General features: G+C 38.1%; 1 protein-coding gene across 1 annotated transcript; it reads right to left on the bottom strand.

The window, feature by feature from the left end:
- Positions 1 to 999: 999 nt before the first annotated feature.
- Positions 1,000 to 12,935, bottom strand: LOC129752942 (jerky protein homolog-like). The gene is made up of 4 exons (XM_055748735.1): positions 12,867 to 12,935; positions 6,009 to 6,596; positions 5,675 to 5,959; positions 1,000 to 1,005 (listed from the first exon to the last, which is right to left on the bottom strand). The coding sequence occupies exons 1-4, from the start codon at positions 12,933 to 12,935 to the stop codon at positions 1,000 to 1,002; spliced, it is 948 nt and encodes a 315-aa protein (XP_055604710.1).
- Between the last annotated feature and the right edge of the window lie 2,596 nt (positions 12,936 to 15,531).

Below are 15,531 nucleotides of genomic sequence, written 5' to 3'. Positions count from 1 at the left end.
TAGTTTTCGTACAATCGCAAAAGTATGAGAAAAATTTCTATAAATCAGAAAATATAACCAAATATAGTTTAAAGTTTGAAAAAAAAATTTACATCATAAACTCAAAATTTACCATTCAATTTTTATAAGACACTCATAAAAATATATTGAATTTTTTATTCTTTTGATCTAATAAACTGCATGCTAATCAAGAAAAGTTATCGAACAAGTTGTTGATGAAAAGATTTTTTTTTCACTTTTATGAGGTAAATTTTAAAATTCACTGTATTGAAACTGTAAATTTTCAATAATCTTATCTTAATCCTTTATTATTTAAACTCAAGTACGGGGCTTGATCCAGAGAGTTTTAAAATCTTATTACAAATAACAAATACATTTTTTTTTATTTTTCGATTTGAAAGTTCAGAACTATCCACCTACATTCGATATCCGAGGTTTGAAGTATTGTTGTGCTTGTTTTCATAGAGACACAATGAATGATTTGATTGAATAAAACAATGCTCATTGTTTTTTCTAAAGTATGATCGGCTTCTAATAATGAATCGACGAAAAATGCTCTTAATTAAGATTTTTAAATCATTTTCAAATTTGAATTAAAAAAAATGTTCTTTTCAAAATCATAGACTGACAGGTTAGATGTATTTCATCCTATATCTGACTATATAATAGGAATGTTCAATCACTTGCCAGCTGGCCAGGTATTTACACGGATGCCGGAATACCCATAATTAAACTAGCCCACCTGATTGACTTGTTCTTCCAAAATATACCTACATCAAAACACGCAATACATTCACTCCATAACAGTTCATACGAAGCCATGGGGTCCGTATATGATGTACGCTGCATTGGAGATTTGTCGAACTTAATAATCGAAGAATGCATGTGCATGTGCACTTACTTAGGCAGAAACTGCGGTGAATCCGTGCACCCATGGTGGATAAACGACAAATATAGCTACTCCCAGCTAAATTCTAAACTCTCACGGTGTCCAAAAATCTAGATCTACGAAGTTTTTATGATAAAATTATGATTAGTGCAAAAGAAATTAGGAGTTAGCATATATTTCTTATTGTCTTGTATGAAGAACAAAAAGGTATAACCGTTTCATGTTGTTGCAAATTTGCAACAATTAATATTTTTGCTAAATAACCGAAATATGTGAAAATAATATTTTTTCATTATTTTTCCCTTCATGTACTCATCATTGCGCACTATTGAGAATTTTTTCGAGAAAAAATAAAAAATCATGAAATGAAAGGTTAAAGGCATTCAGATTTCAGATTTAGATTTCAGATTCAGATTTCAGATTCAGATTTCAGATTCAGATTTCAGATTCAGATTTCAGATTCAGATTTCAGATTCAGATTTCAGATTCAGATTTCAGATTCAGATTTCAGATTCAGATTTCAGATTCAGATTTCAGATTCAGATTTCAGATTCAGATTTCAGATTCAGATTTCAGATTCAGATTTCAGATTCAGATTTCAGATTCAGATTTCAGATTCAGATTTCAGATTCAGATTTCAGATTCAGATTTCAGATTCAGATTTCAGATTCAGATTTCAGATTCAGATTTCAGATTCAGATTTCAGATTCAGATTTCAGATTCAGATTTCAGATTCAGATTTCAGATTCAGATTTCAGATTCAGTTTCAGACTAAAATCTTTTGGAGAAAGGTTAACTAAATGGGCCTGTCGGGTTAAATGCGCCTACGGCCGTTTGACGAAATGGCTTACAAGACAACATATATTATCAATGCATTTTGAGGGTGATACGCTTTGAGCATATGGCAAGAAAGAATTTTATGAAAAAAACCAACTAAAAAAATTTTTAAAAATTCAAACAAGGTTTTGATACCTTTTGATGTAATATTTTGACTTTCAAAAATTATTCTTAAAGAAGCTCAAAACAAGAACTTGGATGGTTTTTATTTCTTATTCAAATGAACTAGAAAAGTTAAAACAAATTTAAGCTTTTATGATGGTTTCATGATGATTAGAAAGTGGAATAAGAGAGTGTCTTTGTGTGCCCCCATCATGTTTGTAAAAAGTCGCTATCCTAAAATAAGGTTAAATAGAATAAATATATGATGTTTATCATTTAAAATTCGAATTTAAGCTCTTTTTTACACTTTTTAGAGAGAAATGAAGATCTCAAAACAGATTTGATAAAGTTTTTCTTTTGGATGATCTGCCTCCATAATATGGCAACCCTAACTTTTGTTTTATTCTATAAAATAAAATAAAAAAACAAATAAATTTTTATAAAACTTCAGCTTTTTCGTATGAAAGTTATCAATTTCTAGCATTTGCAATGAAATTATAGGGGAGAATGAGGATACTTGATCCCTGGGGATACTTGATCCATTAGCTATATCTCGAAACTGGAATGTCTTACAAAGATCAAATGTTCTAGAAAAATGTGCAAAAATGAGCAAAATAACAATGCTTGTAGTTTAAAAAATTTTAACAAAATAATTGTTTGAGTAATTGAACTTCTTTTGAAAAAATTCACAAAATGTAACTTGAAGATCTTTTTTCATCACTTTAAAATGTTCCTTACATGGGAAAATTATGAAAAAAATATTTGTTCCAATGTATCAATCGTTCGAGCGTAAAATGAACTACATAATGCCATATTTTCAAAGTAATGGAAAACTCTCAACTTTTTTCAGAAAAAGTTTTCTAAAATGTTGATTATGGGTACAATTGATCCCCTAGAGTTGGGTATAATTGATCCCCCTTCCAAACGGCATATTCTTCTTCTGAATTGATCGTTATGATTGCTGATTACGAAATTACTTATATTTATCTAAAAACTAATATTTATTAAACAATTGTCTGAAGAAAAGAGCGAAAATAATTAATTTTCTCTTAATTATAAAAAATAGCGCCTTTAAGTATGCAATGTAAATAGCGTTGAGATAAAGTTATAGAATTTTCTTCTTATGTCTGCTATTAATTGTAAAATGAGAACAAACATGACCAAAATAGTCAATTAACATTCTATCTTGGGGTTTTTTGTTATTTGTATACTAGGATTAGGGCTTATTGAATAAAAGATCAAGTCTCCTTCAATAGGGGATCAAGTCTCCCCTAACTTCAGAAAAATCGCAACTTTTTTACTCCCACGAAAATGCTTCTTGTTCATCAACGGGTTCAAGTATCGTTCTAATTTTTGGAGCATAGAAACTTGAAGTTACAAGCTGTCAGAAAATGTCAAAGACGGCGAGTTGCTAAATTTTTCCAAAAAGATATGGTGAAAATAAGAAAAGGGGATCAAGTATCCCCACTCTCCCCTACGGAAATATTGCCAAAAACACAGAAATTTTGCCTAAAACCATAAAAAGGCGCACGGTTTGAGGTTCGGCAATTTTGACAACAGTTATAATAAAATTAGTAAATTTGAATAACTCAAACTAACAAACCGACGATATTTTATCGAGATCTTCCATCGGCATGGAAAAACGCTTTTCCGTATGGCAAAACGCGCCTCAAAGCTGTTGTTGATCTTAAACGATCGATTGGCCCAGTTAGTCCTAAATTTTCGTTTTACACCAACCATTTTACTCCAATACGCGCTCAGATGTTACCTATAGCTGATGATAAACATTTGGTCCACAAAATAAAATATCTTTATTTTATTACCGCGAATGAAATCCGTTGACGTCCGCAGTCGAGCTTGGTCTTAGTGGTTTCCTGTTATAAAAAAAAGCTGTTACGGTTCCGGTGGTTTTCCCACGAGCGAAGGGCCAATTGTGGCAGAGCTGAGATAAAACTTTTCCCACCAATTTTCACGATTTTACACCAATGTCGTGTGGTGGAACTTGTGTTTTCGTTTCCTCACTCGCTACACGGAACGGACTGCTGACTTTTTGATATCGGACCGGGGCCGGATGCAGGCCCGTTGAGCTTAAAACCCGGTGCGGTGCTAGAAACGAGCAACAAACATCGGAGTTTCAGGTGATACCATTTGCATTCGGGAATAATTATGTCGTGTGACAGACATAAAATAAACCTGGAAAGCCTTTCGTTCTACAATATTTGCTTCATTATGGCTTTTCTCATCACCATTATCAGAAACGCCGCAGAGTAAGCACAAAGTTTGGTGGTTTTTCAGAACGATACCAGTGTTCTACCAGATCAGTAAAGTCCAACTTACTCCTATCGTTTCGCCATCATCGATGGAAGATGGAAGGATTTGCGAACCATCCGCCAACCGCTCTCTTCTAAATATTCTGTTCCAATCGGGTGAAGGGTGAGATTTTTGTTGACGATGAATGAATGCAGCAGCGCCATCGGTCGGTGTGGTCCTGCCATCAACATTCTGCTTTCATCGACTGAAAGGATTAACCCACAATGGAATGTGCGGTGGGGTAAAAATAGCTTTTAATTATAGCAAGTAGCTTGAATAATGAAGTTTGTTTGGGGTTTCCAATAATGATGATGTTTTGAATTTCAAATCACCCGGTGTTGTGTTTTGTTCGCGATTTCGAAGTGCATAACAAATTTGTGGAAAGGGGGAGTATGTTTTTGCTTTTGAACAACAGAGGTGAAGATTTTGAAACCTTGAAAGCGTTTTATATTTTGGTACCAATCTGTTTCGAATCGGGCTGTCTGGCCGAAACGAAAATGCAACCAGAATAAAAAGATAAACAAATGCTTCGTTGAATCACAAATTTAAAAAAAATCAATCTTCTTTATTAAATTTTTTAGTTTAAAAAAAATCATTTTGGAGTCTGGCATTTCACTCGATTGAAAATACAAATTGTTTTCATCAAGCTTAGAAATCCAATAGAACCCCGCTTTGTTATAAGGGAGCACCTTGTATAAGGGAAACCTCTGATAATACGAAATACATTGAAAGCTCTGTCTGTTTCTTTTGGTGTTGCATATCATCCGGGCGCATAACTCAGGAAACATCCGGATCTTGAATTGATTTCATGGCCCGGATATCGCGAAATAAATTCTACTGATACCTTGTACCCCGCTTCTCCGAGTTTCCGAACCAACCGGCTTAAAGCTTAGTTTTTTTTAGAAATGGGACACTTTCTTTTGCTGATAGCTCATTTACTAGTACAGGTCGGACTCGATTATCCGGAGACTCGATTATCCGGAATTTTAGACTCGATTATCCGGAGTATTTTTTTATAATTTTTTTAAACTTTTATTTTGTTTTTTTTTAATTATTTAGTACTATAATTCACAAAATAATATTTTTATCAGCTTTGGACGGAGTTAGGGGGGTCAGGGGGTCTAGTTTAATTAATTATCGATTGTCTTCGGTTGAAAATGAGTGGATTTTGAAATGTATGTGTATGTGTATGTGTATGTATGTTTATTTACAAAGTATGATCAAATGTACAAACGTGAACGTAGCAAGAAAAAGAGGGACTTAAGCTAGGGTGTCATTTCAGTATGTTCCCCTTTTGATATTCTTTTTTGTTACATTCTCATTTTGGTAAAATAAAATTTATATTCCTTGTCAGGAAACTTCTCGTTTATTTAAGCTTAAAAACAAATTCATTCATTGAATAACGAAGCATGAGAACAAAAATCAAATTTTCACTATAACTTTTCAGAAGAAAAGAAAGTAACATTGCAAAAGAAATTAAAATTAAACATTAAAATTTCGTAAATCAATAATTTTCTCTAGAACATTTCCACGTACTTCTCGCAGCAGGAACTGTGATTCCAATGGTAGTCCATTCTCCTCTGCCCAAGCAATTACTTGATCGATTCCAGATAAAGCTGTTCCATGTGAAACAGAGCTTCCAGCATCGTCATCCATATCATTCTGATGCGGTTCCAACACTGATAACGCATTTGCCCCTTCGACAGTTGAAACCGTATTGTTGCAATCGTAAAACGATGTGTTTGGGTTCAAAACGACGTTTACAATATCATCGTCGTTCAGGACGTCAAACTCCATGTCCTCTTCCTGCACGGCATTGTCCTGGTCAATAAATTTCTGCTTAATAGAAAGTTCGAAAGTAAGCGTTCACGTACAACCGACAACGGAATGTCATCGTCATCATCGAATTCTTGATGCTAATTCGCTTCACCATGTCATCGAATTCTCCTTGGCGTCCAAGAATCTCACGCATAAGCTTTTGCTTGTAGTTGGACTTGACCATCTGGATAACGTTTTGGTCCATTGGTTGCAACAAGGCTGCTGTGTTTGGTGGTAGAAATGTCGTAGAGAATGCTCCATCAGCAGTTCTAAGCTGGTCGGTGCTGCAATGTGCGGAACAGTTGTCCAAAACTAAGCGGGCCGTTACCTGCAGGTTAGCACCTTCCAAAAATGCCGTGACTTTGGGGACAAACTCATTGAAAAACCAATCCTTAAATAACTGTCGAGTCATCCAGGCATTTTTGGAAGAAGCATAGTATACGGGCAGCTCACGGACGTTCTTCAGTGCTCTTGGTCGTTTTGACTTTCCAATCAGCATAAGTGGAAGTTTGTACGAACCATCAGCATTTGTGCAAGGCATGAACGTCACACGCTCCTTATTCCCTTTTTTTCCTGGAGCTGATGATTCGTTCACGCTGACAAAAGTTGACGAAGGGATACACTTGAAGTAAAGTCCGCTCTGGTCGGCGTTGAAAATTTGACACGGCAATAATTAGGTGCCGAGCTAAGGATCTAAAGTGTTCAATGTACGTGTCAATGTATATGAGAACATGTTCATCGCGAAAGGGTCAATTCTCGATCTCACTTAACGGTGAAAGCGATCTGCTCTTCTTCAGATCGTATGCAGTCGATTCAGCGATATTGTATTTTCGCCTAATTTCGATCATGGATAGTCCTCTGTTGAAATCTTCCACAATTTTTGCTTTTGTGGCAAACGTCGGGACAATCCTGCTCCTCTTTCCTTGCAGTGAAACTTTCACCATTTTTCAGAATTTTGAAAATGTAGTTTGAAAACAACGCACGGAAACACTACTTGCACAGTGCACACAGACGAAATTGCACAGAATGAAATCACCAACATGAACTGTCAAAACAAGAGTCAGAATCAGGCTTCATTTTGCTCATCTTGAACAAAAGGAGACAGTGAACTTTTTCGTTCCGAATAATTGTGAGCTTATTTTTAATGAGCATTTCATCCTCCGCTGCTGAGAGAGCAGGGAGAAATTTTTTCTCAAACGAATGATCACTCTTCTACTGACAGAGTATTGTTGGTGTGTGACTCTGAAAACAAAACAAAAAAATTACACATGAAATTTGGTCGTTTCACTTAATCACGTGGACAGCTTTAATGTGTGATTTGACCGTCCTCTTTCTACGTGGAATTATGGAATATTGGCCTCAGAATTTGTCAACCTGCTTTATTGTTGGGGACGTTTAATAATTCTGGCATGCTTTTATATCTGATTTTGTAAACAAAGAGGTAATTAAAGATTTACACATTTGTTTCACATTATTTTCAGCATTTTAGCATTTACAACTTTGCTCGGTCGTTTATTTCTCAGCCAGTTACTGAGAAGCTAACAACATTTCTCCCTGCGAAAATGAGATTGGGGACTGCGTGATTGAAATGATCTCCAACAAAATGTGGGTTGCTTGATCGTTTAAAGTGCGAGAAAGCATGTTTCTCCCAGGCGTTTGACAAGGAGATGAGAAAAAGTGAGCAAAAATCAAGAGAATCGCAGAAGCCTGGTCAGAATGAAGCCCGTCACACAATAGCGCGTGAAGCGGCACGCCGCGTCGTATAGGGTTCATCCGTCAAATGACAGGAATAACCAGTAATTGTTTAATATTACATATTTGTTTTTTTTCTTATCATAATTTTACCCCTTTTTCCTATTAAAACGATTTCTGGCTACGCCACTGCATTTTACAAAAATAATGCACAAAAAAATTACAATTTAACGTCCTCAGACTGAAAAAAAAATTTTTTTTATTCGATTATCCGGAGGATTCGATTACCCGGAGTGAAAAAAAATCGATACTCCGGATAATCGAGTCCGACCTGTAATCGGACATACAAAATTTTGACAGCATTTTACTGCCTGTGGAAAGTACTATTTTTTTCAAAATAAAATTTACGCGTTTTTAAGATATTCACAATGCAAGAGAAAAAGAAAAAAATAGTTTGACACAGTTTCCTTCAAAATACATTATTATCGAACTGATAGCTGACAAAACCGTTAATTATTCAAACAATTACTGTGTGTGAGTGGTGGAAAAGTATACAAACACTGTCGAAATGTCCACAAATTTCAATTCAAGCATTGCTGTGAAACACATGATCGGCAATTACGGTTTTGGGTCATCAGGGAAGTCAAGTCTCATATCAGAATTTTTAATTTTGAGAATAAACGAAAAACTAAGTGTAGATTGCTGAAAAGTCCAACAATTTTTTCTCCGATAAGCTGAAAGTGTCGCCTTGTTATGAGTTATTCAATCCTAAACTCAAACAATAAATTTTTGCTAGTTCCAGAGCTTGTAGGCTGTATAGCCGGTACCGAGGCTATGAACAGATGGTTTCTGATGGAAGACAAAACTTATGAAATACCCTATTTCAAACAAATTCCAGCGTTTGAATCCTCGTGGCAAGGCCCCTAGCCACGGTATATTTTTGCTGGTTGTTTTGTAATAAATCTAATGATTTGCTAAAATTCTGGTCCTGTGGAAAAAAACAACAATTTTCAAAACGAAAACTTTGGTTTTCGCTGTTTTTAAAGCCTTAAAAGAGTAATCTTGTATGTATCCTGTATGTATCGATATATACTGTTACCGTTGATAACAATCTTTTGTTTATAATTTTTGTACCCTTCCCGAGTATATTAAAAAAGTTAGTTTAGGAATGATAAAATCAAAATAATATAAAGTTAAATTCTAGTTCAGATGTACATTTGTAAAAGGCTCTGTAAATATAGTAGGGACTAAATTGTGCCTAAAGTTGTGTTGTCTGTTAGATCAGAAAAAGTATGGTGGTTTCACGTTCTTCTGTCACACACGGATGGTAACCTGGCCGGTGTGTTCGAGGGCGCGATGCCCAAAAGCACGTCTTGAGAGTGACAATCTAACGTGCTACTATGTCCATGGTCACCCTATTATCCCATCCTTACCCAACCAACCTGCGATAATGGCCCAACGATAAGTTGACACGTCATTGGTGGGCCATCATTAAATTGTCATCGACGGACACGGACAAGTGTGGTACGATTTACGATTCCTCATCGCGAGGCGAACAAGAAGTGAGGACCGTGTGCGAAAGTGCCGAGGTTGGGCAACCTGGTTAAGCCCAAGAAATTCTATATCCAAAGATCCGGGGGCTAGGTTGGTTTTCCGAACCATCCGACCGAGTTACCGATTCAGCAATCCGCCTATCCAGGCAAGCAGGCCAGACCGCCCAATCTAAACGTCAATTTTTTCAACCATCCATTCCTATGTCGGCCACGTGTCCGTGAGGAAAATCTGGGTTAATTTGCAAAGGCGTACGCGTCGGTTGACAAAATTATCTGACTCTCGTCAAAACTCTACAACTCTTCCGAAATTAGCCCGGCCAAGGAGCAACCAAGAAACCACGTGTGTTCAAGTGAGCCATCCAAAACACATCCTTATCTGTCCCTACCCAAACCAGATCCGTTGGGCCGAGTATCCACACAGCCTGGAAAGCCGGTTAACTAAGTCACCTAGCGAAGCCGTCAAACAAATCCGCTGGACCATATTGTGAAACCGCCGATTCCTGCCGTTTATCTGAATTGGGCAACTCAGCATTTATCTTAATCCGTTCATCAGGCCATCGAACCGGACCAAACGTCCATCGTAGCGGACTACCGGGTCTACCGGAGTATCGGGTCGTCTATTAGGAATTCCGTCAAGCCGAGACAACAAAACATCTTGGCCACCCGTCTCACTAAGCCACCTTGGACGGGAGGTCGAATGCGGTCGATTTGGCCCGAGGAAATATTCGAGGTGTAACCAACCGTTGCCGACAGAAAACTAAGGCAACCAAACGACCCAAACTCCCTTCAACCAACTTTCATCAACCAACTATCTTCAATCTACCCTCTACAACCAACCTTCTTCAACCAACCATCTTCACCTTCAATCAACCATCTTCAACCAACCATATTCGATCCATCCTCTACAACCAACCATCTTCAATCAACCCCGAAGCTCCACCATTCCGTAACATGCAGCACGGCCACCCTTCCCACAATTAGTATGTGTCTAAGAATAATGTAAGATAAAATCAAAAATAAGTAAAATTTCACATCTTTTTTCCGTTTGAGCCGATATACCTCGGAAGGGTGGTTACTAACGAGCCTATAGTAAACAAAGAGACAAAATGTCACGATTCGAATTTTTGATTTTCTGTCAGTGAAATTCCAATCGAGCAAAACTAAGCAGTCTTAATGGCAGCCCTACAGCAGAGTTGCAAGCTCATTATTTCGAAAGGGATCAGATTGCGCCACTTTGTTTACTACAGTTTCTTACCACTTTAGTATCTTAGTAGTCGTTGCTCTACTATGTCAGAATAAAAACCATTATTAAGTTGTTCTCCAAACTAGCAAGGCTTGTTTCTACAAATTGGCGACGAGCAAAATTTTTTTCAAACGCCCCTCAGAAATTTACCAGGACTTATCCAGGATACAGAGTTATCCACAAGCAACTGGAAACTAAGATCTTTGAAATGGCTTGGCCAATGGTAAGTTTTTTTTCTTATCTCTCTGAAACAATTTCATAAAATTTGAAACTGTGTGTGCCAGCTTGTGATGCCATGCGGAATACCTCAGATACAGCTCAAGGTTCTCGAGATGTGGGAAATGTTGCCAAGACCCGGTAAAACGGGAATTTGCCCAAAGTGTGGAAACATTCGATGTTTCCATGCAGTCAAGAATAAATCCTTGGCTGGAGGCGTATTAGGTTCTCGAATTGTGAGAGCTTTCAGCTAACCAAAGTGTGGTATTTTTAACCATGCAGTCGAGTGTAAAGCCTGATTGATAAGGAAATTATAAAAAATAATTAAAATGAGATTTCAATTTTCTTTTTATTTAAATGAACTAACATTGATTTCCAATAAATGTCTACGTAAACCCACCCCCAAATTCATTCGCAAAATTCGAGTTTGCATCCGATTGCCATCAAATTTTCAGGAATTGAAAAATAACTATTAAACTTTATTTTACCATTTTTCTCGTATTCTATTTACAGTCAATACGCAAATGCCCGTATCTTGGCCTTAATCCCGGCCATAAGTTTCTGCACAACCTGTGAATCAATCGTTTTTTGCATGTGAACTTTTCTTCAGTTCCTCGACTGTCTTCACTACCTTAGGTCGTTTAAGAAGGTGCTGCTCATAATCGCTGCTTCATAAGTACTGGTACTTCTCGATGGTGCGGAGCTCCGGAGTGTTGGGAGGGTTGAACATTCGCGGCATGATATTGATCTTATTGTCCGCATACCTTGCCGCAGCCCTTGGCGTAGAGGATAGCCTTCAAATCTTCTAACTAAGCCAGCGGGCATGAAATCAAATCACGGTCAAGGCACACATAGTACACTTTCGGTGGGTTGGTTGTTTTAGCATTTGTAAGATGCTAGCCATCTTTTCCTCGGAAGATGTACGCTTAAATTTAAGTAAAAGGAATCTCTTCGAGGAAACCTCAAGTTTCATTGAGATCTTATATGTTTTTGTGTTCGTTCACCACTTCAGCACGTCCTTGGAGAAGTGGCATGAGGCCAAATCCGGCCAGAAGATTGTTGGGACGTTGTGGGCCTTCAGGAGAGGAAGCAGCCGCTTCTGGAGGCACTCTTTCATGTACACCTGTCCGTTCATCGTGTTCTGAGTCACTAAAGGTGCACTACGCTTCCCGCACTTGCAGATGGCTCTGCGACGTAGTTCCACCTCCCCGTGGTGCAGAGTGGAAACGTGTCTACAGAAGTGACCAGCTGTAGATGTACGGCCAAGAGAACTACACGTCACACTTGGTACAGTCAGTTGCGACGAGCTGCGTGCCGAGGGTGACAAAACGTGGTGTGACTGGGCACCCTGGTACCAGTGCTCAGTTGCAAGAGGGAGGGGTCGTAACGTGTATCGGGTAGTCGCGACCCCGATATGCGGGACGACCAAATGTTTGGCGAGTTTCGATCGATCTGCCTTTTGGGGAGGTTCCTGGCCCCAATTCGCGGATACGATTGACTCACGACAAACAGAGGGGCCTTGTGCCGTGACATGTGGCGCCCAGTGGATGGGCCTCAGGTTGGGTCTCGAAGAGTCGAGATGGAGAAAAAAGGATATGAGTGGTTATCTCCAGACCCGAGGAGAGGCGAGTTGTTCTCGTCTCGAATTGGGTCAAGAGACGGAACGATCGAGGGCTCTCGAGACACGAGGAGAGGTGGGTATAGACGCCTCAATTCGTGTCAAGAGGAGGAATGTGAGGAGGTCTTGAGTCACGAGGAGAGACGGGTCAAGACGGCTCAAATTGTGACAAGAGACCGAATGTGTGGGACTCGAGTCACGAGTAGCGGCGAACGGACTGCCAACCCGTAAGTCGTGAATCGTGACAAAGAGTGGACGTAAATTGCTGGTGTAGTACGAATAAAACGAGTATTTGCCGTGGAGCGCATTGCGCGAGTATGGTCTCCCATCATGGGTAAAGCCTTCGTTGCTAGGTCCGGATGGGAATTATGGCCAGAGGCCCCAGGTGGATTTTATGGCGTAGGGGTACATAGTATCATGAGTCGTCCAATTGCACCCATGGACCCAGAGTAGCAAACTGGGGGGACGCGGTGGCTCGCCGTGCCTTGGAATGCAATCCGTAAAAAGGATTTACCACCTGGGTGATCAACTAATAAAAAAAAAAAGATGGCTTGCCAAACCAGGAATTTTTTAGTAAAGTGTGCGTACATGCTCCAAAACGCTGAACTTATCCTTGGCCGTTTGAAGTTCGACCTTCACATATGTTTCGTCGTCCATGATGCAGTATTCAACTTTTGTCAGCATGTTGAGGTACAACTTCCTGGCACGGGTTTTGGCGGACTTGTTCTGTTTCTCGTCGCGATTAGGGGCCTTTTGTACCTTGAACGTTCGAAGCCTAGCCTTCGTTTTGGCCTTCTGGACAAAACTTCAGCTTAGGTGCAGCTTCTTAGCTACATCCCGAGCGGAGGCGTTCGGGTGTCGGTTGAAGGCCCCAACTACGCGGTTGTGATTTTTGGTGTTGTACGGAATACTTTTTCCTCCACTTCTGGGCTTCCGATCGGTGGTCAATCGTTCCTCGCGACACCGTGGAATTCACGATTCCCAACGTTTTAGCGATGGAACGATGCGAGAGGTCCTTGTTCTCGTGATGAATGCGCAAGTTTTTATCACGTACGGGCTGTTCTTTCGACTCCATTTCCGCGAATTTTGATCACAGGACTTTAAAACTTGCAGGATGCAAACAATGCTCTATGAACTAAATCCACCTAAATTTTCATTAAATTCTACCCTATGGTTAAAAAATTAGAGCAATTTCATAGTGTGGCAATTTCATCGTGGATACCCTTTATTTATCACCACTAATTTAATGTGGCGCAGGATGAGTGGTAGCTCGCTGGGAAGAATGATGACGGATCATTGATGCCTAGTCGATTGGGAGGTATTCGGTTGTAACTTGTACAACGTTTGTACTTACTGTTATCTAATTCCGAATTACGAGAATTCGATTCTGCGGTTACCTTCATAATTTCGTCAGACGGTTTGTTGATTGAAATCTTCTTGCACTGTGCAAGTTGAGATCGGACTTCTGCGTGTGATCAGGCGTTGGCAAGAAGTTCACTTAGATTCATGGTTTTCATCAATTTCAAAAAGAATAGAAAAAGGGAGAGGTTGTAGTATCTTAGTAGTCGTTGCTCTACTACGTCAGAATAAAAACTATTATTAATGCCTGTCGTAGCCATGCAAGCTAGGCAACCTCACCTAACAAAAACCACAACCGATTCCTTAATCGGATTAAATCGCGTCTTGTTCTGGTAAAGTTCGTTTCAAAACTGAGGAACATTCGGCTTCTCCAAGTTCGTTTCATACTCTTCAGAGTATTGGTTAAATTTTCGAATTAACGATCTTCCTGAACACTTCCACATGCAAAGCATTTATACGCGTCATTACTCCTACATTTAAACTTCAAGTGCAACTCATAAAACTAGAATGATTCATTTCAATAATATATTTTTAAGAAAATTATTTATTTCTAGACATTTTTATATTAATTTTTATTTCCAATATCCTTCTACCACATTCGCTCTCCTCTCTACTCTTACACAACATCCTTTAGCCAATAAATACTTGCTCAAAATATTTCTTTTAATTTTAAAAGAGCGCTTCCTTTTGTTTATCACTTTGCGATAATGTACGGTAATATGGATGGATATGCTCGTTTTGTATACTTCTTTTTTTTTACAAAAATCACACCAAATAATTGCTCTATACAGTTTCTTTATAAAAGATTTTACTGGTTATACTATTGATATGACATTTTAATAGTGGTCTTATAAGTCACTCTTGAATTCCCTCAATCCTCAACGCATTTACTGTAGAAAATCGATTTTTTCGTTTGAGTATATTTCATTTGAAAAACAATTAAATTTATAAGAGATAATAGGAAAATCCTTCGCATTTTTCAGAAAAATGGTTTGAATCTGTTTATTTTTACAAGTGCATACCTCTGTTTGTTTTATCACAAGTCATGATGATGTTAAGTTCTGGAACTTTTTCTGCTGTATTGCTTCCAGTTCACTAACACATGCACCATATTTTCTGGAAGTGTTTTACTACACAATAAAACATCAAATGCCATGCTAAAAACTTGGGTAATTCATTTTGATAAGATTTTTTTTTACACAATACTTTAATTTTTTTTTTATAAAACAGCCTTTTACCACCCTCTCTTCTAATTTCCTCAATCTTCAGCGTAATAACGGTCTACAAATGGTAAGCAATTTTATAAATAGTCATAATCATTGAATATTTTCGGAAATTATCATGATATTACCAATACTTGGAAATACAAACTTTTCAGACAATTTTCAACCTATTTCTCCTTACACATCCATCTGTTAATTTTTATAAAAGTCATGCTGCTGTCTCAAACTTTACTGCTTGTTGCTAGACGAAGAATTGAGCTAACCAGGTCTTGGTGCCTTTGCTAGGGCTTAGATTGAAATTGCTCTTCCCTACGACTGCTAATTTACCATTAAAAATTACCATTCAATAAACATCAACTGATAAAATTTCCATACCTAGTCATTCTTATTAAAGTTATTTTCCGCAGAAGATTAGCTAGATCCTTTCGTTCAGCGAAAATTCTAACCTTACCATGTGTTTTGCCACAGTTTCAAATTAAATCGATTACATCTAAAGATTCACTGAATTGTTCGTCATCCGTTTTGGTGAGAATAACCTCGTTTCTCACACAGTACGTTTCCACTCACACTATCACACTATCGTTCCGATGACAATCGCATTTTCTCATGTGTTTTGCTATAAATATACTTTTTTTTTTTATTAGTATTGGAACAAATAATTAGCTGAGTCC

The sequence above is a fragment of the Uranotaenia lowii genome, chromosome 3 (genome assembly GCF_029784155.1).
Source record: "Uranotaenia lowii strain MFRU-FL chromosome 3, ASM2978415v1, whole genome shotgun sequence".
NCBI lineage: Eukaryota > Metazoa > Arthropoda > Insecta > Diptera > Culicidae > Uranotaenia > Uranotaenia lowii.
The sequence above is the reverse complement of the archived record's forward strand: the minus strand, read 5'-3'. Positions and strand labels throughout refer to the sequence as shown.